The 27,194-nt window shown below is 42.0% G+C and overlaps 1 protein-coding gene across 1 annotated transcript in view; it reads right to left on the reverse strand.

The window, feature by feature from the left end:
• Positions 1 to 1,349: 1,349 nt before the first annotated feature.
• fars2 (phenylalanyl-tRNA synthetase 2, mitochondrial) overlaps positions 1,350 to 27,194 on the reverse strand; it is a 57,656-nt gene continuing 31,811 nt past the window's right edge. Inside the window, exon 6 of the mRNA XM_030767618.1 lies at positions 1,350 to 2,027. Coding sequence (XP_030623478.1) covers positions 1,889 to 2,027 — 139 coding nt within the window. The 3' untranslated portion in view covers positions 1,350 to 1,888. The remainder of the gene's footprint in view (positions 2,028 to 27,194) is intronic.

A 27,194-nucleotide genomic window follows, 5' to 3' on the forward strand; every position in this document is an offset into this window, starting at 1 on the left:
CCACAAGTGGAATATTTCAAGGCTTCCAATATTAGGACATAAATGGAAGAGAACAAGACATTTTATAATGTGCTTTGTTGATTTTAACGCATCAATTTTCCTCAGCCTGTGGAACGATAGAAAAATAATGAACTGAATGAGTAAAAAGAAATCCATACACCCTTCTTGTGGAGAAACATCTTCAGAAGACAAAAAGCATCTGCCCCAGTGTATTGCCACCTCCTCCAAACAGAATACAGCAACCCAATTCAACCGCTAAAGAAACACAAGCCGTCGAGGAGTCATCGAGGAGTTTTTGTTTTTTTTTTTACGGGCAGCTCATTTTCCATGGAGGACTACTCTTTCATTCTTTTGTCATCCTTCAAAAAGCGACAGAGAAAGAAACAAGCTGCATGAGAGATCATTACCATGTGCAGAGGCTCTTTTCTTTGGCATGCCCTGACAAACACCACACTTGTTAGGGTCAGTTTTCATAATCTGCCCCCTTCCATATGCATATGAAGTAGGCTAGAGACAAGAGTTGCAGCACTGTTATTCTCTGGCAACAATATGGTTTATGGTCTGTGTGTTCCTTTTTCCCCCCTGTCTTTTTAAAGACTGTTCAATGAAGAAGCTTGGTGCAACACAATGAATATGGATCAGAAGTAGACAACCATTAGTACAGAAAATAATCTTGAAGCCTGTGCTATAGTCAAAACAATGGCAATATCTCTGCCACAGATGAAAAACGTAACATTACAATGTATTGACAATGGAAATTTACAGTACAGCTGCACAAAAAAGGTCTCATATTTTGCTATGTAGTTATTCTTTGACTTATATTAACAATAGTGATAGCTTTCTGATCCAGTTACCATTGATACATTACTGTAGAAAAGACTCAAAACTGAAAACTATTATCTTGGACCCATAGCAATTTCCCTTGACAATACTTCTTTATTGGCACTCTGGCCCAACAGAACGACACCCCAGAAAAATGTACGCTGCAGTTTTCTCCCCAGCGGATCCTCTCCTCCGCCTGACCCGACGGCCACATTACTTAAGGACGAGACACAAGGAACACAGCTTTAGCCAAACACACTCTGTTTATTCTAAAAAGAGCGCCAAATGTGACCACACAAGACAACTTGCCTGTGTCCTGTTTGCCCCTTTCTTCCTCCCGGACTTTAAAAAAACAAAACAAAAAAACAAAAAACAAAAACAGTTTCATTGTCTCACTATTTTTCAGGTTGACTTTTTACTTGCTATCTCCTCATAACTTTTTTTTAGGTGAAAAAACAAAAAACAAAAAACAAACAAAACAAAATATACTAGGATGAAAGAGCCAGGGCCGTGCTGTGTTTGCTTGTCATTCTCCAAGCCTGGAGAAGAGCCAGAAGAGTAGAAGGCTCTGGTGACATCTGTATTAAATCAAAAGCTCCTCTCCTCCCAGCGATGCACAAATGTGATTGAGTTATTCAAACCCACTTGCCCAGCCTTTGGGAAGGGACGGGCACTCAAAGCATTATGATTCAGTTAGCACCCAGGTCTCAGCACATGTGTGAATGTGGTGTGAGCCAAGGAGAGAACCTTTATATCTTTGAAAGGTCACGAGGAGGGGATATGTTTCACTGTGTTTTTGCACAAGTTGGATGAGTAATCTTAGAGGTGACAATTTACATTGTTACAGAATGTGCCCTTAATGGGGATTCAAGGACATTGTCTTGTTCTCCTAAAAATACACCAGTCCAGAAAATCCTGTAAATGATATTTGTCATTATAGATGAAGCAGGTCTCTCTGGAGGAATATTTCCTCTTTCATAGCTGTTGACTGGATGAAGGCATCCACAGTTGCTCTGGGCTGGGGTTTGAGACTTTTGTTTTTTTAGACTGATGGAAAGGAGGAGAGTCAGTATCTCCCCTCCACACCCAGCTCCTGTTCGGCAGCCTGCTCAATGGCCTGGTGAATAACCCGCACCTCCTCCTGGGACAAAGTTCTCTCCATATGCCGATAGATAATTCGATAACAGTGGCTCACCTTCTGCGTCCTGTGAGAAGAGAAGAGAAGAGAAGAGAAGAGAAGAGAAGAGAAGAGAAGAGAAGAGAAGAGAAGAGAAGAGAAGAGAAGAGAAGAGAAGAGAATGAAATGTTTGTACAAAGCCACAAACATTTTCAAATCACAAAGCCACAAACATTTTCTTTTCTCATTACTCTGACAGTCAAATGTGAACATAAAGTGTAATACTTGTACCTGTGTTTTGGGAAGGGATGGCCTTCCTTGCTTAAGGCATCAACCCATAAGACATGTGATGCATTACACATGAATTTAGATAGCTGCCAGAGAGCATGAGACTCCTGAAAATCTCTACCCACTTGAACACTTGCCAGGATTTTTAACCATTCTTTCTCGCAAACACACACACACACAGGCTTACACAAGTCATGCTTTGTCTCTTGAGATGAGGGCAGGGACAGAAGTGTTTGGCTCTTAGTCACATTTCTCTATGGTGCAGATTTCAAACTCCAAATGTGGCTTCCTTTTCGATTCTCATGCACTCTGGATACGCTAAAAAACAAAATGACATACGCTGGGCTTTTCCTTAAAGCCTTTGGCATGACTGAGCTGAACAAAATGGCACGACAGGAACGACTGCGGCAAGAGCATCCACTGAGAACATTCTGGGAAAATTCCATGGAGATATGCGAGCCAGGCCTGTTCACATTCGCTTCTCAAAGCATCAGATTCACTGTCAGTAAAACAAGTCTGGTGCCCTCCCCAGCACCAGCTGATATCATTACACCCCACACATGGGGGGGGGGGGGGAGAGTCAGGCTTCAACTGGAATTTACGAAGTTATTTATTTATTTATTTTATTTTTTTGAAGGCTTGGGACAATGAAATATTGAGATAGTTAAGAGTTAACATGACCGCGCCTCTGCCACAGGCACAAAAAACAAAGGTCAAAGTTTGAAGGTCAAATGTATCAGAGGCAATTATACTTAGTGTGAGCCACAATATAACCACACAGTAATATCTGATAGATGTAGAGCTGAGTGTGTGTTTTTTTTTTTCTGAGAACTTCTGAAGTTTGAATGTGGGTATTTTCGGGGGCCTGTTCTGATGCCACGTGTTGTTGTTTTTTTTTCTGGAGTTGAGCATGAGGTTTTTCAGGGGTGGAGACTGCCTTGTTTCGAACACTGCTTACAATAGATGAGCATCCATTTTCCTTTATGGAAAGTCTACATGAAATTTTCAAGCAGTCAACGTCTAAAAATAGCACGACAAGTATGACTCCCCAGGGATCTGAAACGTGCCTATGACTGACAGATAAGGCAGTGTTAAAGCCAGAAAATTTACAAATAGAATATGACTGGTTTATCTACACGTTTATATGTTCATCCAAAAAATGGTGGTGGAGATCCACAGATGCTAGAAATAGCTTCAGAACTCCCTGACCAGAAATAGAAACAGGAAAAAACAGTCTGATATGAAAATAACAACAACAACAACAACAAAAAAAATCAATGTGACAGATCTCCACCTCCACTAAACAGTGGCAGGCTATGGTGCTGGGTTAAGTTGTGGAGAGGCTGGTTGTGGCTGGCGCGCTCCTGTCTCTCCACCAGCCAGCGATTCGCTGTGTGAGCTCGGCAAACACGAAGCCTGACAAATTTAGGCCACCACTGATTGCTACTGGGACTCGCATGCTTCACGCGGTACCGGCAGCCAAGGCAGCTAATTGGATAAAAGTGATTTCCTCCAGCACTGAACAGACTCTCTCCCTCTCTCTCTATTTTTCTTTCTCTCCTCACACCTCCACCCCCCCCCCCCCCCACCTCCATCCCAGCAGCACTTTGACGTGAGGCAGACTTCACAATACCTTCATCAGTATGTATTGGGCCATTGCTGGTTATTAACCAAAGGCTATGAACAGAAATCATGACGTATATTAAAAAAACAAAGCAAAAAAAATCACAGTTAAGACACTTTGAAATTTTCTTAGATGTGATAAATAATTCACAATAAGGTTATGTACACATCTGTGTACATAACTGTATTATCGTCAATAAAATCACCCTCTTCTAGCAAGGGTTTGTTGTTTTTGTCGTTATTGATGTTCGTGGTTCATGCATAGCTTCCTCTGTGTCTATTCGCCTTGCTGAAGAGAGCAGTTGACATTTTCAAGCCAACACACAGGTGTTCAATAATTCAGAGGCTTCTTGGGAAGGTGGAACAGTGATCCAAACCCACACACAACAATTGCTGTCTCCAGGTTTTTTTTTTGTTGTTGTTTATATTGCCTGGCACGCGAGCTGGGAGGTAAAGACCAAGTGTGACCAAGAGGAAAATGAGTGAAAAGCACTAGATGACGGTAGCACTGATAGATTGAGAGAGATGGAAAGAAAGAAATAAAGAACTATATGCAGAGGTAAAAACCACAGAGCAAGAAGTATAACTGTGAATTACATAGAGCAGGAGATGCTAATTGTCATATTGCTGCACTAAAATGCCTGACAAGTTCTCCCAGTTTCATACCGCCAGACTTCCACACAGTTAACTACTCCTGTATTCCCTGGACCCCAATAAAGTGTTGTAGGGTCTGCCCAGTGTGTATGCAGCTGTGGAAAGAGTTGAGTAGCTGGATGTCACAGGAACCTGTGCTGTAAATGTCAATATACTGACTAATGTAAGTGCTTAAAAGCAATCACCTTTATACGAGCTCCTGGTTTCCGACAGCTTACGGAGGCCGTAAACATGAGCATTGTAAACTCATCGTGTGAAATCACATATAGAATGGACTGGCTTTGTGGTGAGACGCAGTCAAACTAAAGACATTGGGAAATCTGTCAGAGGAGTGCATATATGGCCAAAGAAAGATTTTACTATTTACACACAGGACAGCCTGATCACACACACACACACACACACACACACACACACACACACAGCAGGACTGACCTGTCATAAGTTTGTTAAGAAACAGGGTGCACACACACACACACACGCACACACACACACACACACATACACACACACCTCAGAGAGGCAGAAAAAAACACACTCATGAATGAAAAAAACAATACAAAACAAAAAACAAAAAAAAAAGAGACACAAGAGTGTCTGTGACAGCCTGCACAGCGCAGCAGAGACTCAAAGGGCAGTGTCATAAAGAGAGAAAGGCCACGATGACACTCTTTACATATCCACCATGCATGGAGCCCTTGTCACTGGGTGAACACTCCTAAACCCAGGGCCTCATTTTCAAAGCAGGCTCCGCGCGGCCTTTGCCTCCACTCCGCCGTAATTGGGAGCGGTACCGCGAGACGTTTGGCAGTTACACCATGCAATTTGGGGAAGCATGAGAGGAAAATCAGCCCCACTCTCTTGCTCTGAGCTTTCTCTTCGGGCTATGACATGTCGAACACAGAAAAAGGCCGCGGGTTTGAGGATATCTGTGAATAGCGTGTGGATTTGCCTGGCTAACCCTTTTAAAACAAGATTATGCCTGTCTCTCTTTCCAGCCCTCTCCAGACCCTTGCACTTGTCTTAGAGTTTCTTAGCTTGTTACTCGTTCTTTAAGGATAGCTGGATTTCACATCATCATTTTGTTTTAGGTCAGTTCTCTCTAACATCAGACTAGAAGCACAAGCCGCAAAAAAAAAAAAAAAAAAGAAAAAAAGGAGAAGAAGAAGAAAAAAAAAAGATTAATTAGACTTCTGCATATATTTACATTGGTTTATTTGTCTTTTTGGTTGTGCCTTCTCTCTTATCTTCCCAAACTCCACTGTTATTCATAGACTTACATAACAATGAGTGGTGACTTGGGACTTTGCGTCCAATTTGCATTTTTTTCTGAGCAGAGGGAAGACAAAAAAAAAAAAAAAAAAATCAGTTCAAACAAGATCTATGGTTTGTCTCCCAGCAACCCAGTGCTTCCTTCTTCTGAACAAGAATCTGTTCTACCTTTGTTCTTTTACATGTAGTACACTGAGAACGCTATATTACTTAAGAATTCGGGGCTACGTTTTCTATCAGAACCCTGAATGCAGTTAAATACCATCATGGAGACTTGAAAGAGTTCTTCTATGCAAACATCAATGTTATTCCCATTCTCAACCCATCGATTACTTTCCCCCTGTTACAAACACAGGCTGAAATAAGACCACGTAGTATCAATGTTCTCTTACACTGCCTGCTATTGACAGGGGCTGGTTTATAAGATCAGAGCTGGAGCATTGAGATGAATAAGTCTTCCAGTGATGGGTGGAGACCTCAGCTAAATCACGTGTAAGGTTTCTGTCAGATAGCCCATTAAGGGAAACCAGGAGGCTGAAGACGGCCTCGTTGAGCCGCTTGTGTTTTTTTTTAAAAAATTTTTTTCCCCTCTGAGAAGGAGATGATTATGAAACGTGACACCTTCCTGACAAGCGAAGCTGGAAGAAAAGGAGGAAGGGGAGCAGACAGGGAGAACACACTCAATGGGCCACTAATGATTTCAAACAGGGCTGCTTTTTAACAGCCCAAGCACTCAAGCAAAGTGATATCCTGTTTGGGAAAAGCAATTCTTTTTTTTTCAGGACTGTAATAACATAATGGGCCAACCATAGCCTTCCATTCTGAGCTTCCTGGACGCTCAATTAGATTCAAAGTGCAGTGCAGTTCAAGGGGAAAAAAGCATGTGTAAAAGAGAGAAAGAGAGAGTGAGTGTGAGTGTGTGTGTGTGTGTGTGTGTGTGTGTGTGTGTGTGTGCGTGTGTGTGTGTGTGAGCGTATTTGCATGTGTGTGTATTTTTGCTTCCCAGGCTATTTTCAGATTTCTCAGATATGTATTTCTGGTCTCATCCATTCCCAGGTGGCCTTGTTGGTTAGTAGAGCACGTGTATTGCGATTATACACCTTTGTGGAGTGTAGCATGTCTAATAGTAAACAGAAATGTTCCACGTATCACCACTCCTACTCCCTGAGAGAGAGAGAGAGACAGACAATAATATACAATCAAAGCTCAAACCCTCTAAATCCAATAGAAATACATGGTCAAACTTGGCCACATAACATCGTAGAGACAGGTTAGACACAGAGGTATCAAGACCACAGCATGGACACACAATTAAATCAGTTTTGTTTGCAACACCTAATTACAACTTCTGATACAGAGAACTACAGTCTACCCAAAGTGTCAATTCTATACGGAAAATATACACATAAGCAAAATACTCCACGAAGGAAGAACACTTATTCATACATTTCAACAAATCTAACTATGCTGACAACTACAACTAAACCAAAGTGTACAAGGTAAAGTGAGCACACACACACATACACACACACACACACACACACACACACACACACACACACAGATACACACACACCCCATACCACTCACAAATTGCTTACACTACACGTTCCTTTATACACCAACATTAATAAATATAAAGATACAGAGAATGGCTACCACCAATAGGCCTAAATTTTACAGACCACACACACACACACACACACACACACACACACACACGCACAAATGTAGCCAGTGCAGCCACTCAACCTTCATTTGAAACACCTTAATAATTCCTCTGTCATTGCGAGTGGCTTGTTCGATAAGAGGATTTCGCCCGTCGTCCTTACACAGCGGCAGGATGAAAGAGAGGCCCCGTTTTTCTCATCAAAGACATGACTTAGCCTATTCCTCCACCGGCGTGAAGGAGAGCAGCCAAAGAAATCAATTTGCATTCCATTAAGAACTTCAGACTTCAGCATCTAGACTCAAAGCCGACAATCTTCTCTTCCCTCTTCCTAATTTTAATCCAACAACTAATTTATTTTCTAATTATACCTGATGGGCTAAGGTGAGTTGCGAAACTCCTGTTTCTTTTTATTTATTTTTTTTCCCCCCTTGCTGACAATTTGGTCACGTAAGTGGACAAGGCATCTATGAAGAGTACCTCAGAGGTGTAATCTGGTTGAGGGTTAAAACAAAGCAAGCAGTGGATAAGGCCTTGTTCCTCTTAAAATTGGAAATTTGAACAGTGAGAAAGAACCATACTGAGAGGCCAAAAAATATCTTTGAAAGAACTTCTGCTGCGATGAGCAGACAAAAGCATATTAATGCGACAGACGCTAACACAGACTAGACCTGAAACACCAAAACGTCTGGATGACACCATGAGGGGACTGGAGAATATCAATAAACAAGACACCAACTTTAGAAAAAAAATCAAGCGTCGCCTACATCCTCAAATCCTTCCGACAGGCTGCAAAGCTTTCTCTAACTTTCTAGACGTATTTTCAAACAGTTTCTCTCTGTTCTGTATGCTAAAAGAACGGTTCTCAGTTTCGAGGACAAAAAAGAAGAAGAGAGACGTTGAACCTGACAAAACAATGAAGCTAATTAAAATGAATGCGCTTCGGATGGTGATGATGAGGGGGAAAAAAAAAACCAACAACTTTGGGGGGAACTCAAATTAAAATTCCGGTGCAGATGAGAGAATTCTCCCTGCAGAGATGAAGTTGTTGCATAATTAAGGCCTCTGTCACAGATGTGGGGATGCACCTCCATTGGTGTAGAACTGTTGAGAAGGAGGATAGTAAGTGCTCTCTCATGCATTTGGCATCAGTCTGCTCCCATCAGTGGGGGCAAAAGACAGAGACCCAAGGCATGAAACACAGACTTCACATTCATTCCGTTTTCTGATAGCTGATTGAACCATCTCAGTGATCTTTAAACACAACACCTAAAAGAGGCAGTTTCGATAATGCTTCAAGATAATGCCATATGATACTTGTGGTTTTTCTTATGTGTTTGTATGTCTTTATGCACACTGTGTGGTACATCTGTTTAAAGGAGTTTCACTGATGCAAGGGAACACTGACTACAATGATTGTGCCTTTCAGTTGCTTCAAACACAGGTTGCTCAAATCCCAAAGAAATCAGATGTCTGGGTAAAGAAGAGGCTGAAATGAGAAACACTGCACTGGAGATTTCAATCCACACATTTTCATAATCTATGGACACTGTAAAACCTGTGTAAGTACAAATAGTCTTGCCATCCCCCATTAATAATCTAACACAACCATTTATTCATATGTATGATGTTAGACTTCTGAGAACAATGTAACTCAGGATGTTTTGTTTACAATGGGTCTCAGAAATAGGTCATAACATACTCAAGAATAATTAGTGTATGAAGATAAGAATAACAAGTTTTTTTGTTGCTGTTGTTGTTGTTTTTTTTTTTTTACAAATATAAACAAGAATTAAATTAGTGGCTTTTCTTTCCATGGCCACCTTGCTGATTAGCATGCTAACCAATTAGCTACAAAGGAGAAGGTTATGCGAACCCTGGCTGTAGTCCACAGATCATAAAAAGTTTTGATCGCGATGATCCACGTCAATATTTAATAGAGTGAAATCTAATGGTCTTCTTAATTATTGACGCGATCTAATTCCGCATATTCATGTTCTAATCTCTTCTGACACTATCAGATCTGAGCAAACACCGCAAACGCTTAGTCAAGTGCATTTTGAAATGAAAGAGAATTGGACTGGCCTCAGACTTCTCAAAGGTGACAGACAACTACACTGCCCGAGATAAGTAAATGTGTTCTATTACAGATGACCAACCGGTACTCCTCCCATTTTGACAGCAGTTGTAATTTGGATGATTAGAAAAATATACATTATTAATCAAACAATTTCCCTCAGTTGTTTAATGTGATAGGCCTACTTACGTTTTAATGGTCTATTTTTGAGACGATGAATCACTCCACAAGTAAGAGTGGGTATCTAATACAGTGTATTAAATACCCATATTAGTCATGAGACATTTCGTTACTTGCAAAATAATCGAGGAACGTTTTAAAATGTATTATGTGAAACAAACAGTTTTAAGCTAAGGCCATTAAGCTATTTCAGGGGAAAACAGTGGGCCTAATGCAAGAACATTTTTGCATTCTTAGCTTTTTCATACTTCTTTCAGGAGGTGGACTCGTACCACTTTGCCGCATCTGCTTAAGCAAACACATAATTTCCCAATAATGTAATTCACCCACGTAGAGAAGATGAATGTCAAATTTTCGTAAATTTCGGTTTCATGAGAACAGCAAAGCAGCAAAATTGACGCTCCCAAATTACCATCTAAGTCTGGGCTTCCTGCCCCATTTTCTGGAAGCCCTATTCCTAAAATGGTTCCCAAAAATACAAAGAACTTCATGAGTTCAGAGACCAAAGACCTGCTTTCAAAGATATGGAAATCAAAACATCACATTTTTAACAGTGTCAATAGCAGAATTAAGGGACCTGTTAAAACCAAGGAATGGGGATGATTATATTACTTGTTATTGCCCACTGGGTCGACACCTATTGCACTCCTGTCTGGCCAAGACAGGGTCTCCTTTCTCTGTGGTCCTTCTCAAGATTTCTTCCATTTTTTCCCTTTTACACCTGGGTTTTTGGGCAGTTTTTTCTTGCTCGCTATGAGGATTAAGTCAGGGGGTGCCATCCTGTCTTGTTTGTTGTGAGCATGTAAAGCCCTCTGAGACTTTAAACAGTGATATTGGGCTCTAAATAAACTTGAACTTTAACTTGAACTTAAATGAATTGTTCATGACTTGTAATCTGTAAATATAAGTGGTTCTTGCATGAGGCCCAATGGCTGATGTTAGAAATGTTAGTAGAACATAACACATTGCATTCACGACCAGGAGAAACAGTGCAAGCCAACAACAGACAAAGCAGAAAGTACTATGAGAAAACATTCTACACTAATTGTGAGAACGATAACATAGATGTAGGACACCATCTAACGTCTCTGGTATTAGAAAAAGCTTTAGTGAACTCTGAACAGACTTGAATACATTGACTTGGCAACATGCAGCGTATGGTACTCTGTCTGTTTGTCTATCACTCTGATTCTTTGTAGCATCCAGAACGGACTGATGGCGAAAGCCATTGGATTTGCAGCGAGCATTCACCTGGTAACGTGGAGACAGTCCATCTGATGACACCACAAAAGGCTATCAATTATTTGTCAATAAGGAGCAGATCCATGGAGCACTTGTACAATCACCCACTCACCATCTGTTCGGCCAGCAAGTGGCCGATGAGTCTTTTTGGTGAATCATACAAACGGCAGCGGTCAGCGTCTGTATTTGCGAACATGCAGCATGATGCTTTGATACAGTGCTACTCATCGACCACAGAATCATACACATTCACAGGACAAACGAGCAAGCATGGGCTCCAAAGAGTCATGTGGTCTGTGGGCTTGGATTTCCTCCCTGTTCTCAGCAGACCTGATTGGACTGATGTCCTCTTCATGACCTGATGATGCCAAATGGGTTTGAGATGAATAAACGTATTTGCTTCAGAGATTATTTTTCCACCTTTATGGGTGAGCGTTTACCATTTTACAGGCTTTGGAATCTACTGGGCAGGTCAGTTGAGCTTGTTAAACGGGAGGCCTACCACTGAGCTGATAAACAACATGAAAAAAAAAACCTCCCTTAGAGATAGAAGGCAACCCTCTGTTTGAGAAAGAACTTAGAGGTGATAAATGACAAACAAAGGAATGGTGCAGTTGTCTGTGGAGATACAGCCTTTGTGTACTAAAGGAACGAAGGCTAAACTGTCGCCCACCCTCACTAACTGAGTTTCACGGTCTGGCATTGTGAATAAGTTACTGCAAAGCTGCACACAGGGACAATGGATTTTCATGGATTTGACTTTGTGGACCCATTCTCCGTCAGGCCCCATGGAGCAAAAGGCCCTGAATATATGAACGTTATAATCTCTCTCTTCCCAGAGGATAGGTTGGATTGCCAGAGCTTCATAGCTGAGCAAGCTGATATTGATGGTGTGGGATAAAGTCTCTGATCGATGGAGGAGGGTCTGGTCATGTCCCGCAATGAACCAAAGCAGAAATAATGAGAAAAACCAGACTCTCTCCATTATCAAGGGCAATGGATGACCGACTCATATAGGAGAGGGACAAGAAGTGAAAGCATGCATATTTCACTCCTCCCACGTGTTCTACCACGCCGTGTTTTGATATATCAGTACATGCACAAGTGTAGAATCCATTAACAGGCCACGTGGGTGAAAACAGGGTTACACTGTAAGTGACAATAGGTTTGTTAATCCAACATGAGTCCCATGTAGAACTGAAGAGGCCATGAATCAGCTGATTAACAGCATTGTTTAGGCTGGCATTCTCTAATTCTCAGCCTCAGATAAGAGTGTGTTGCTGTGTGGCGAGGATTAGATTTCGCTTGATGTAATAAGAGACTGAAGGATACAGGTGATAAGTATGTATGTGCTGTGTGTTGTGTTAGGACTTTCAGATGGGGAAGAGAAAAGAGAGGTCAGTTTAGCACGACAACACTCAGCATTATTCTTAAACGTTTTGTTTAGCATCTCATTTGACATTTTAAGAAAATGTTCAACACCAACGTCACAAAATTAGATTTTTTTTTCATCATACCAAATATATACACATTGCAGCACTTGTTTATGACTTGCAGCATTATTATTACATGACATCTAGCCAAAATTACCTGAAATGAAGGAATGCACTGCCAAGGTAAAATTACAGCACATTTGGTTGCAAGCATTTAGAGGAAGAAAAAAAAACTGTTTTGGAGCTTAAAATTTTATGAGCAAACATTAAGGAGGCACATCTGTTCCTCGACTGCTTTCATTTACCATAAATATTCGTCTTGCGGCTGTAACACACAGGGCTGATAATGAGGCGACTGGGCTGGGCTCAAACTCTGTGAGGCTGGTCATCAGGGAGGTGTGTTACTGCCAGGTGCATATACAATTTTCAGTCTATGGATGTGGCTTGAAATTCAGTGTTAGCATTCAAGCAGCGTTTCCGCTATCAGCTTCGCCAGCCTGATCGATCCCTCACTCCCCAAAATCAAATATCTGAGTAAACAGATTGAATGTAGAAATCAGTAACACGTTAAAATAAAAACTATATTTCTAACAAGTGTTACACAATGTGGCATTGTGTTTGTGTCTGAGTTTACATATGAAAATGTATGTTTTCAGCACATACATGAGGTCCATGTATTTGCATATGTGAAAATGTGGAACTATTTCTATCATATGATAAAAGGAGTATAGTCCATACAAGTCCATTCCTTGTGGATACTTGTGAATATTAAATTTTATGTGTGCGCGCGTGTGTGTGTGTGCGCGTGCATGTACGCATTACATCGCATGTACAGGTGAGTAGGGTCACTTCAGACTGGGGGCTTTTTCCGCCATTTGATTGAATTCTCTGAGTTGGAGACTGACACACATTACTATGCTCTAACAGATGTGAACAGGTCACAGGCTCCCTGGCTGACTCCAATCTGCCTTCGGCTGAACATACACTACCTCCTCATTACTGAAACTCAGCCTGGACTCTCGGAGCATTCCCACACACAGACTGCAAAGCAGCTCTCAACCAACAGCATAAATCTAACATACACTTTCCTCTCATCTCTGTATGGTCTATTCTGTAGAACACTCCAGAGTGTACGATGAGATGGCTAACCTGAAATGGCTCCGATTTTGGGAAAGAACTAAATGTACTTCCAATGCAAAATCAAGATAGCTACTGGGATTTGACAGATATCCACACAAATAAGGCCATAATTTTAGACTGTGTTGAAAACTTTAGTTGAAAAGTTTTATGCAGTATGATAGCACATTTACTTCTTTAAAGGAGGCAGTGCTTTCCATATTGTGGGTTGAAACTATGCTAAACACAACTAATTAGGCTCATTAATCTCTACCTTTAAATATTTTTGATCAAAACTTTCACGTCAAGTTCTACTGACAATGACTAGAGATTAATCATGTCATTTCTAAAGACTAATTACATAAACAAACTTCTGATCAATGAGCCAAATTCACGCTTTCTGTAAACGATCAGCTTGTCATTGGTACAAAATGTTTGTTGCTTTCTTTGATATTCTGTCATTCATAATAAATTATCAGTAGAGGAAGTACTTGCTTTGTCTGACAAACATATTAAGGAGAATCAGCCAGAATGTGGATCATTTGCACTTGCATGAGGGTGAAAAACACACTCAAATTTTCCCTCTCCTTTTTGCACTGGACTTCTGAGAATCATGACAGAACCAATAAATATGTACAACAGGCTTTCCACAGAACTTTAAGAGTCCATACCTGGTCAAAATGTACTGACTAATATTGAAAATTATTTTGTTAGAAATGATTTCTCTTAAAGGCCTAACTATTACATCCACTATTCTGAATATATTCAGGAGGGTGATCACACCTACTCACCCTATCTTCAACAAAATTAAAGCCATACAAACAAATTACAACTGAAATGCTTGTATAGCAATACACGATACCTGCATCCTTTTCTGATTGCATGTTGTCAGAACTAGTAATAGACCAATGTGGACCTTTTTTCTCTCATTTGTATGTGCCATGATCCTTTCTGTTGTCATGTTTGATTTGAGAGGCGGTTGCTTGAGTGACAGGAGGGCGTTGACCACAGTTAAAAATCAGTGTAACTAAATGAGTGCAACCTACATCTACCTGCAGTTACCTGCCAAAAAACATCCCCCTACACAACCAAAAATAAAGAGAATGTTGGGTTGGGTATCTGCAGGCACTGCCAGTGTGCACCTGTCTGACGATATAACTACTCATTCAACTGTCTTAACAGCTGAAGCTGTGAAAGGACTAGTCACTGCTGAATCCTCCATAATTAATTGTTGATGCAAGATGCACTGGAGTGATCATGACAGCTCTAATTTATTTCATCCAAGGGCCTGAGAGCTCCCTGAGATGTGGTAGTGTTCACTGACTAGCCTGTAGATGGCTGGCTGGACTATTTCTTTCTCCAATGGATCACTTCTCACCGCAGAGGCATGTCTCCCATCAAAGTCGTCCGCAACAACAATGTCCCCTGCATAATACATCAAGGTGTTGTTCTGACACTTATCGCCCACCTGCCAAAAGCCGACCCACAACAGGGAGGGATGAGAGCCGTTACGACGTCACGATCCTGGCGTGTGCCCGCAGATAACCTTATCTTTTCCACTCGACTATCAGGAAGGGAGATGAACTTCTCAGTGGGTGGTGAAATGATCCATCATCTTAAGTATTTCCAAGTATTTTCAATCAGTGGCTCAAATCACACACTAAAAAGATCAATATACGCTAGATGCTGGGTAGTGGACAGTGATACTCTTCAGTCTTGGGGCGATGTGGAAATGACGATCTTCCTACTTCTTCCTACTGTGGGGGATATATGTGCACCAAAATGTAAGAAATGAGTTGAAGCTATGATGTTTCCAGTGTGCACTGAATGAGAGGGAACAAACTGACAAGCGATTCACTTACAGTCGTACTCCTTCCACGTGAAAGGCTCTGGGGAGAATTCGATCATGCTGGAGGCTATCACATGGATTATTGGCAAAGCTACTCAGGATAATTAATCACTATGAATCACAGTGAAAGAGAGTGAAACAGAGAAAGAGAGACCGAGAGTGAGAGAGAGAGGCAGGGCTGAGCGAGAAAGAAAGGCAGGATAGAGCAGAGGCCTTTGACATTAGCAAGGTGATTCACCTCTGGATTGCGCTGGCTTGTTCCCATTAACTTGTTTAATTATTTATGCCTATTTATTTTATCATTGCCAATTGCAGGATAGCATTTTCTGCTGTTAATTGCTTGTTAAATGGTCCACTTGACCTTTTTTTCCTCGAAGATAAAAACCCCTCATCTCGGATTCAGGATAATGACAAAGTTGCTAATACGTGATGAAACGCAGACCCGGCCAGTGTTCAATTTTGACAGTTTACAGTGCAGTGAATCCATCCCATCACTTTTTAAGCATCATCTACCACATCCCCTTCTTGCTGTGAGATTGACACCACAGCATATAATTGCTCAGAGGTGCCCACAAGTCAGTAGTCACTGGTATAAATGTTTAATACTGCAGTGGCGTTTTGCACAGATCAATAATGGTCAGTGAGTCCAGCATCGGATTTATAGGTCTCTGAAGTGCCAGCTAGGCTCCTGTGCAGCAGTTATTGAGGTCAACTTTTCATAGTCTGAATGCTCAGAGTGTGTGTGTGTGTGTGTGTGTGTGTGTGTGTGTGTGTGGGTGCGGTGGGGGGTTCCGGGGAGGGGGGGGGGGGTGCTTGCCTGATTGCTTTCTGGGCTTGTGAAGGCGGCCGATGGCGGGCCATGTATTTGCATAAACAGATGAGAGAGCAATCAAACAGAACTTTCCAATCCGTCCGGTAATATGTGTTTCTCAATTATCTGGGGGGTCAATCAGGCTAGCCTGCTCCAGACTGCTCCGGAACCCAGCTGCCAGGAGTCCATTTCGATTCTGCCAGCTGTAAGCATGGCAGATAATGAAAGTGGTCACAGGAGCGTGTAAAAGCAACAGCGAAGTGCCTGTAATGGCCTCACTAAACAATGCTTTCCAGCTACATCAACACCTAGGACCATACTAAAAAATATATATAATGCATGTTATAGGCTATCCAAGTGCATGCTGTCACACACGCTGACACATTTATCAAAGGGAAAAAAAGTACCCAAAGACTTTCATGGACTAAATTACAAAGGCACTCTTTCACAAAGTTGCAAACATATGCAAATAAACATAAAAACAAAGAGATCGTAGATGGAATTAACAATGTCCTAAAGGCATGCAATTACCAAAACTATTTACTCACCAAAAGAGGAGTGGTTGATATGAGGAGCAAGACAAACATCACACTTCCACAGCAAATTTCAGCTGTGTTTACTGAGCCCAACGCTAACATTGTGTAATAGGTTCAAAAACAGTGTTTACATAGACAGGGTTAGAGAAACAGATTAGCGTTCCATCCACTGCAGGTAGAGTAACAAATAAGCCTTTTCAGGCATATAAGAACCTCATGGTGTGTGTATGCGTGTGTGCGTGTATGTGAATTTTTCTGTGTGTATTTATTTAGGAGGAAACTGAGTGAGGGATGTCTGTCGTCTTTCTGATCGGTGTCCTTACTTGAACAAAGACGAGCACTCCTTTAAAGTGCCTTGATGTTCCCTGCAAATTTTTCCCTCAAGCTGCAAAGCTTGCTCCTTCCTAACAGCAACAGAGCGGGGCCTGACTTTAAGCCAAGTAGATATCGTAGCCTTCCTCCAACCCTGTCTCCAATTTCCCAACCATCCAGAAACCTAACCTCCTGTTAATTAGCAAGAGCTTACAGGTGCTTCACTTTTTCAGGGGCTTCTCAACCCTGCAGTCCGAAGCGTTAAAGAAATGTTTAGACCGACAGAAGACAACTCTTGTTTTTGAACTGGTCACAGTTACTGAAGACAAACAATGTGCCCTTCAGTTTCTCTCAGCTTGCCCCCTGCATAAGCTGGGCCTCCCGTCTCTCGGACAGCCAGCTGAGTAGCTGTAACAGGACTGCAGCGCTTTACTGAAGGTGACAAACGGCACACGTTCAGACTGTTCATGGGAACGGAACAGCAGACACGGATGAAAAAGACATGAGGGGAAAGAGAGAGAGAGAGAAAGAGAGAGAAGAAACAAGATCAGAGACATTTGGGCGCTCTGTCTCATATGTAGGACAATGACAAAGTTCTGGTTCTGAAATACTCATTTACAGGTGTAGGTTTCGTGCTATTGATTTGCTTATCGGATCTGAACAGTTACTGATCAGCGTCCTATCCCAAAAGTACTTTTGTTTTCTCTGCTAGCGTTCATTCAACCATACATCTTATGGCTCATTACGGTTCCAAAACAGCACTGAAAGCTCTTACATTCATTCATTCCACTCGTTTACATAATGGACGTCAAAATCCATCCATCAAGACGGCCGCTCATTCCGCCAGTGCTTCAGGTCCACTGGTGTGTAAATGTAATATTTGCACAGCTTAGAGCTGCACCTTCTCCATCACTGTCTAAGAAGTTTGAGAAGTTTTTGGCAGAGCGAGGCCCGATTGATCGGTTCTCTGGTTCAGTTCCAGAGTTAGGATCAAAATGCAGAGACAGGGCATTACCCCATACCGAAAAGCCATGACCCAGGTGCCTCTCCCGTAAGGTGACCCAGGTTTGGAAAGATGACAAATGCCCTTTCAAAACTGCATGGAGGTTGTAGCGTGATACAGCAAGAAGCCCCCCCCCCCCGCCCCACAGATAATAGAGGGATGAAATTGCTATTGGGATACAGAGAGATTTTAGAGGAAGAGCCCAGTGTCCTCACAGAGGACACTGACGCAAATGGTCCATCAAAACACCTTGGTAATGCTCTAATAAAAAGACGTAGGTCCAGAATGATGATTAATGTCCTCCGCGAAAAACACAGTGCAGTAATGTGACCCTTTTAAAAGCACAGAAATGGGAGTTCTACGGCAGTTTTGGGAACATTTGACAAAGAAGGCCTTCAAGTGTCTCTCAGCATGAAACTACTGCAAGAATCCATTGTTATTCATATTCATAACCGTGTAATAAGCATGCAAGAATGATTTTCAGGTTATACCACATCTCACACACAGGTGATGAAAACAGGTGAGAACTAATGACATCTGCTGAAGTTTCACGTCTTTTAACAGCTACAAGAGTGCTCGGTCATGAAAACATTTTGATTACGTCTCTGTATTATCTGTCTCATCTGTTTCTGAAAATCATGCAATACATCAGTTTCTAAAGGAGATCTCTTAACAAAGTCACCGAGAAGAAAAATACCAATATTACATTAAAGTACCTGGTTTGGATTCATTAATGCTTTTGTGGTTCTTGACACTTCGGTAAATTTATCTGCCACAGGAATATTTCTTTCTTTCTTTCTTTCTTTCTTTTTCTTTTTTGGTTGGGGTGGGGGGTGGGGGGGGGGTACAAAGTTAAGCCTGACCAGATCCTCCTGCTCTAAAACGTAATTAGACTCAGATAAACAAGCTTTTATCCTCCACTGAGTGTTCTGGTTTCCTCTTTGTCTCTAATTACCAAGCGCCATAAGGTCGATGATCCGGAGTTTTCCGGATGACACAGAGAAAATCCAAGATGCTTGGTTCTAGCTTCACCATTTTAAAGCAGTACAAACAGCTTTATCACGACACCCAAATAAACAGCTCAAAATTAACGAGATGTCTTATCAGAAGTGTAAACATGTATTATTGACCTTAACACTTCTAAATGATCATACCCATCAACCCTAAGAAAAGAAAGCCCAGGCCTTTGCATGGTCGACTCAAAATGAAATTCATTCAAATGTCTCCCACAACATGGGTAATCTAAGAGCACTCTGCTTCAGACAGCCACTCAGGAGGGGGCAATCAATAGCTCTAATGCTGAGTTAAGTTAATCCACCCCTGTGCATTAAAGCTCATTGTAAAAATAGACTCAATAAAGCAAAAGAGAGCAAGAACTAGAGGAGCAACAGGCAGGAGAAAAAAAGGCCTTGAGATCCGTGTTACGTTAATAATCAAAACCTCTCCTCAAACAGGGATATTATTTCAGGGAAAAATCTATGGAACTGCCATTTTAATCCAGATGCGGTAATTTACAGTCAATTTCTTTTTGTGACCTCAGATTCAGGGCATCTACTGATAGCAGCTCAAATAATACTCAAGCTGCTGATGGTGATTCATTTTTTTTTCCCCCTCGCTAATGTTTACTCTGGCAACTGTCTATCAGATATTAATAGATAATAGAAACTTGTCACTGTACTTAAGAATTTCAAAACAGCTAAATATCACAATAAAAGTTGTATGAAGCAATCCTAAACTGTTTTGCTTGATAAAAACAATTCAGCATTTTACTGAGTATAACCGTTATTTTAAGGCTGCAAACAATGGAATAAGAATCACTAGAATACTAATAATCTTCCATTATCACTAACGATACTAACATGAAGTATATGGAAAACTTTATACTTCTCAGATGCATTTGATCAGATATTTCTCTGCATGCTCTTGCATATTTTGTGTGTGCAAATGAAACGCGTACAAAAGTCCCAAAACTCTGCTTTTAAATGTCTCACTTGAAATGTAACTCAAAATGTTCCATTGCTTAGAGTGTCTGATCTCCTGATACATCAGGCAAAACAATTTTCAATTACTGTCTTAAAAGAGCCAAAAGAGGCGTCTAAGGAAATAGCAATTTTATTGATTCAAACGAGACAAAAGATTCTCATTACAATATCCAAAAGCCCACTTTTTTTTTAATGCAGCACATGCATCCCCCCGTCCCCCTAGTCCCCCCCCCCCCCCGACCGCCCCGCCCCCCCCCCCCCCCGCCCCGCGTCCCAACCAACCCCCATCACTTGAAGAAAATTAATATTTTTCTGTTGGGGACTACTGGGGTATTCACATTTAAATAGGAGCATCTTATTTTCCTGAAGGAAAGAGAGAAGCGAGCATGAGATCTCTCATAATGGGAATTGTGTTCCCTGCATGAATAGGGTTGTGTTTGTTTGTGTTTTTTTGTTGCTGCTTCTTTTTTTCTTTTTTTTTTTTTCTTTTTTTTGTCAGAGCGAATAGAGGACAATCAGGTGCATCAATGTTTCCCTTCTGTCCCAGCCTCTGATGGCGTGCAGGGAATTGTAAATTGTTTTTTTTTTCTTCTTCTTCCAATAACCGTATCTCTCCGCCTGTGCTCGGTTTACACAATTCGCTGTAATGAAGCCCAAATGTTTCTTAATACCGGTCTGAGATAGCTAAACAATAAGGGAGGGTGCCCCCCCCCTCCTACATCATAACAGAATGAGAGACTGACTTATATCATTGGGCGATCAATCTGTCAGGGGCTCTAGCTAAATGAATGCCCTGCCAGGGCCCCTCTTTTACCCATCTTGCTCACACCTTTAACCCACACACTCTACCCCCCTCCACCCCCCCAGGTGAGAGTTTGGTTATAGCTCATTATGATGTGAACTCAGACCATTTGTAACCATCTCAACACTCTTCCAATCTTCCCTCTGTCTGTTCCCACCACTCTGACTCATTCGTCACCGGGGTGAGCAGGGGAACCTTCTATGAGATTACCTCATCCTGAGGGACCATTATCAAGGGGATTTCTCTCTCTCTCTCTCTCTCTCTCTCTCTCTCTCTCTCCTCTACACTGGGCCAATGTTTTCTCCTCCTTCCCTTTGTGTGGAAGTGGCAGTCGCTCTGATCTTGTTACTAAGCCATGAGCACTTTTCAACACCATCAAGGAAAACCTTTTTAGAAATTAACATCAGTGTTAAGCTTTGTGTGGCTTGTGGTGTTGAATTTTATTAGACTTGATTCTCATGTTTCACTTTCCTTTTTACAACTGCAGCAATACATGTTATAAACATCTAAATATTTTTTAAACAGCAGCTTACATAAAATATAGAATGTACTGTACAAAAGGACTGATCCGTGTGGACTCCCTTTATCTCTACCGTCCATCTCTCTGTTTCTCTCTATACACAGTCCTGTCATTCAAGCTTTGACCTTTCACCCCTGAACTGGCTGATACAGGCAGGGTGATGCCCTGTGTTTCTTTGGTGTCTGTCTGGAGACACTTGGAGGTCAGGGACCTGACAGCGTTTTGTGTTTGTGAGTATGTGGTCGTGATTTGTAAATGATGATCGCTAAACCCGACGCGTCAGTGCTTGTGTTTGTTCTATCGCAGAGCGAGCAGAAATGTGCTGACGGACACAGGGAGTGGTGTGTCCTGTAACCTCCACGTTGCCCTTTGAGTTTAAAAAGTGACTGTAAAGCCCAGCGTTCTGCCTGAACTGCACTTGCAGTGTGCCAATCTACACAGTGTTTTTAACACCAGAGTTACAAATAGAGAGAAGGTGTGCCAAAATACATATCCTGACAAGGACATGTCCAATCAATCAGTCACAAGCATGCGCACGCACACACTGACACGCAGGCACATGCACACGCTCATACACACACGCACACAAGGACACAAGGACATACATGCACACACACGGACACACATGCACACATATGTGCACACACGAGCACACACACACACGGACACACACACACACACACACACACACACACACACACACACATTCTGTCAGTAGTCTTCCTCAGAGAGTATAAAATGCTGTCTCTGGCCTAAAATCCCCACAGACATAAACATGCACCAGCACTCTTCCCAGACCTGAGAGCCTCCATTCTAATTACAGCACTGATCCGATCATCTGTCAGATACCAGCGCTTCACTGACTTCTCACACCTCCCTTAACCCAGCTACATCTCCTGTGGTGACTGCCTAATTCTCAAGATCAACAGCAAAAATGTGATCTAACCCCCCCACCCTGACCCTCAGCCCTCTGCTGTCCCCCAGCCACCCCCCCTCCCAAGCAGACCAAGAGATCAACCACCCAGAGAACTGCGCTGTAGTCAACATGCAAAGCATTGATTTAGGCTCCCTGAGCATTCATCACATTTTACACTCAATTTCTTCAGACAACAAACAAAGAGTCAAACTGCTTCTATGACCACGTACGAGACTGCGTGCTGACTTCTTGGTTTTGAATTAAGCTGTGAGGAACATCTCTATACCCATTAAGTGATGTGCTGCCGTTTTGAGACAATAATCTTCTCAAATTATCACTAATACATTCAGTTATTGGCTCATGGGTTGTTTTTGCCATGTCACCCACATGACATGCCTGTTTGCATCTAAATACATTATTCTCTTTCCTACAATAAACACTGGATAGTTACATTAAACACAATGACTGACAATTTATCTATCTTGTGAGGAACACACCATGTTTTGTTGATATGCCAATAATTTTGTGGAGTTGTGTAAGAGTACAAAATGTCAGTGTCAGGATGGCGTAACTGTCTGAGCCTATATTCAAAGATTAAAAGCATGTTGACATTGGTTATACCACCTGACACAAAGTCAAGATATTTCAAGAGGACATTTAATAATATTTTTTGACTCCAAAAAGCTCACTGGATTACACTGAGCCCTTTCGGTTAATCTATCACCTTTTTTTATATATCTCATTGTTGATGATGCCTTTATCTAATAAAAATACTCACAAAAGTGACAAAGCTTCAGTTTTATGTGTTTTGTGCACAAGTCCTGCTTTAGCTCTGCTGTACATTAGTATTTTACTTATGTTAGCTTATCTGCCTTCATTTTGCATATGCGTATATGTAAGTATATGTTAGGCATCATGAAAATATTTAACTTGGTTGAGGTTTGAGGAACAGGCCAATTCTACTGGACCAAGTTCTAGGACCAAACATACATAAGTGGTTGTTCTTGATAAATGTTCCATGAATAAATGTTCCATGAATACATCTTTCAAACATGATAAGGATTAACTTTATCACCCTAATTAATATGAGGTGCACTGCAGAATTTAATCTTTGACATAAATGCACATATACGCTTCCTGTCATTAAAATGAGCAATGTTGTTTAAAGATTCATTAATGCTAATTTAAAAGGTATAAAACATGCTTGTTAAAATGCATTTCTGAGCTTTCGTGAATATACTCTGCATCTACATGCACTTTACATTAATTTTCTGAGCAGCAGGTATACAGCTCTGTAATGGGGAAAAACTGGTAACTTACAATTTGACACGACATGAGAATCCGCTACTTGAAAACATGCCATTTGTTTGGATCCAAAATTAAGGGGTTACATTGAACAAAAAGGGTCAAAAACTGACTGGTTCCGGTGAGTGGTGATTTCATAATTTCATTTCATTCGATTGGATCTCATGCCTTAAGTTCAATGGGGGAATGAAGGTTCAAAGAGAGGTGTAACAGAACATACTGGGCGGTGTAACAGAACTGACTGGAGGGTGCTGGGACATTCTGGCAATGATGGGGCACTGGAGTCTGAGTGTGAGCATGCACAGAGAGGAGGTAAACAAGCACTTAGCCTCCATCAGTGAACATCAATGAGTAAGTGCACGAATAATGCTGGAAAACAGCAAGCCATGTTCTGCGTCTGCAAAATAAATAAATAAATCAAATAAAAAAAATTGCTATCAAACTGCACTTAGCGACCACGCTGTTTCCTGTACAGCAAAACACAGCCAAGAAACCAGCTAATTAGCTAATAAATACAACCGGTCCTTTCCGTAGGGGGGTGTGTGGTGTGCGGTGTGTGGTATGTTAACAATGATATGATCCCATTATATGCAAATATGTCAGCCAAAAATACTAAAAAAATCTCTTCCAGTATCTGAAAGATCGGACGCAAATCAGCCAACTGGCAAACACACTTGTACATGTCAATGTAATCTTAAAGTCTTAGTCTCCTCATCACCTGCAGCAGTCTGAAGCTAACGCTGGATACTGTGTTATGTCACCCTACAGTTTTACAATCTTGTACTCCACATCCCTGGCTGATGAGAAGTTGATGCTTACAGAGGGGGTTCCTGGGTCCATCTCCAGTAACTCCCAGGAATCCTCGGGAGATGTTTTTTTGCTCCCTCCTCTCGCTACAGAACCGTGCCACAAGGAGATCACGCTCCTGCACACCTCCGAAGTCACGGGACTCATCTGCTCTATCTTACTGTAACAATGAGGAAGCGTAGTTATGACAGCAAGTGTGGAGTCACTTTCTCTCTCTCTCTCTCTCTCTCTCTCTCTCTCTCTCTCTCTCACACACACACACACACACACGCACACATAGTTTCTCGCTCGCCTTCAAAGTGACACAGCCGGCAGCTCCAGTTGCCATCCCCGTTGCTGACAGAGTGGTGACTAAAGCTGGAAATGACGGACTTGTCTTTGGAAGATCTCACACCTGTTTCTGCTGAAGAGTCACAGCTCCAGTGTCTATGACAACAGCAAAACCGCTAATGGGGGGAATTAAAGACAGCAAAGAAAAATGTGGGGGCACAGAACTGACACAGGGCTGTCTTGGCTTGAGAATGAATGACTCCGTGGACATTCAGAAGAGTGTTTGGCCCATTTGGGTGATATATGTATAGAGAGCAGAGGATCAGAACGTTATCCATGCAAACAGGGTTAGAGCTCTCATCCTATCCCATCATATTTGTAGATTGCGTGTAAAACATCTCTGACCTCGGATTATATCTGCAGAAAACAATTAAGAGACTTATTTTTTAATCTTTGCTGAAATACTACTGGGATATAGAAATTCCCGCATGCATTCTGATTAATCAACACACTCTGTTTAATTAACAGACAAAGAAACATAATGGACACCTCAGGCTGTAAAGAGAGGTGTCAAACCGTCAGACTACAGAGCTGACAATGCCCAGGGTGCAACGTAATTATTCTGAAAACACCTCTTAGCTACATACACGACAGTAAAGAAAGCACCACTAAACAACAAAGCACCAACAAGCTCTCTCTCTTCTCCTCCATCTCCCTCGCTGTACTATCCTCTCTGTCTCTCTCTCACACACACACACACACACACACACACACACACACACACACACACACACTGTCTACCTCTTTCTCACACACGCACAGACGGAGGCCCTCTGGGACTTCACGGGCAGTGCAGCATTCCCCTGCTGACCCCTACTCTCAATTACGCCCAGATTACCCAGCAGCCTCTGAACCCCCCGCCAACCCCCCCCCTCCTCTCAGCCTGCTAATCCAGTGGAGCAGGGGCTGTTCTCACACATGGAGGAGGGGGCGGTGGGGAGTTTAATATAGACGTAGACGTGATGAGCGTCGCTGAAGCAGCCTGCAGATTACAGATGGAGCGCGCCGCACTCGGCCGATCAAGGAGGACCAATTTGTTTTGCCGATAAATGAGAATAATGTCATCATCTTTCTCCCATGGCTGTGTGTTGACATCTTATTGTTAAACAGAGCTTTTGTCAGACATTATAGCTTGTCAAATTGGTGTGTAGCGATCAATTTACTTGATGATGTATGTACATAAAAACAGCACACACTTTTATCCTGAAATCCAGAGGTTGTGGACTGTGTTGTACTCAGTAGGTTTTTTTTATATGTATTCATTTTTTTTACTTTTAAAACCATTGTACCTTGTGTTAAAAACACACATCACAGAGTGCTGGAGGTAAATTGACCTACCTGCTAAGCGAGTATGCACTCTGTCTTTCCCTCTCTCTCTTTCAAAGTTCCACTTGATGGAGCATGCCAAAGTCAATGGGTGGATGACTCAGACTGATTCTGATGAGTCACACAGTCAGCGTGAAACCTGGAACAGGATGCTGGAGGCTGGGCCAGCTTTACTCATGGCTGCATTGTTGCTTAGGTCTGTGTGTGTGTGTGTGTGTGTGTGTCACACACCCAGGCACTGATCCGACAAGTGTCTGCCTGACGTTTTTCTGTAGCCAGAGAAGGAGCCGTCAGGTTTTACACAGAGCTGAGGACTGCTGCAAAGTTAATACAAATGGAGGGGGAGAGGAGACTGCAGACGGAGACGTCTCAAGTAAACCCTTAGAGATCGTGAGAATGTTTGTTTTGTGCCCTTTACTGTCAGTAATACACAGTGAGCCTGTGTCTTTTTGCCAAACAAGGAAAGACATCTGAAGAGTGCTAGTATGTGACTGAACTGGGACTTGAATGACTTTTTATCATTGTGCGTATGCCTACGACATCAGCACAATATAGTTTTATAACGGTGCACTGACAAACAGAAATGCAAACAGTACTAAAATAATCAAAGTGGTAATGAACTTTTTCTGTTGTATTATTCACACTGAGGGTGTGAAATTCCAATGTGCCGTGTTGTGTTTGAGAGAGAGAGAGGTGTAAAGGGATGCACACCGTCTTGAATTGCATTGTTTTGCCTAGTCAACAATGTTTCATTATTCAAAAGCTCTTGTTTAGCTCTCTCTGAGATACGGAGCATGACACACCGTGTCTCCTGCTCTTCTTCCCTTTTTTTATTCCTGCTTTCTCCTCCTCTACTTTCTCCCTCACCATATTCTCAGTCTCTTTTCCTTTCCTCAAAGGGTCAGCTCACTGCATTTTCTCTCTTTCTCTGTCTCCTTGACTTAAACAGGCTGGATTGAAGACTCCTGCCCTTACTCGATTCCCCCCTCTTCTTCATCTCCCTCACAGTACTATTCTCTCTCTCTCTCTCTCTCTCTCTCTCCACAGTAGCTTGGTAGAGGTGGCAGACGTTAGCCCCGTTGGCTCATTTCACTTTCCGGAGAAATCCCTAGACGTTTCCAACAAAGCGGGCAGGTTTTTAACAAGTCTGGCTTTCCAAGCACCCCACTGATAAATGTAGCCATTTGCTTGTGGAGCATCCC

Source organism: Chanos chanos, chromosome 3, assembly GCF_902362185.1.
Source record: "Chanos chanos chromosome 3, fChaCha1.1, whole genome shotgun sequence".
NCBI lineage: Eukaryota > Metazoa > Chordata > Actinopteri > Gonorynchiformes > Chanidae > Chanos > Chanos chanos.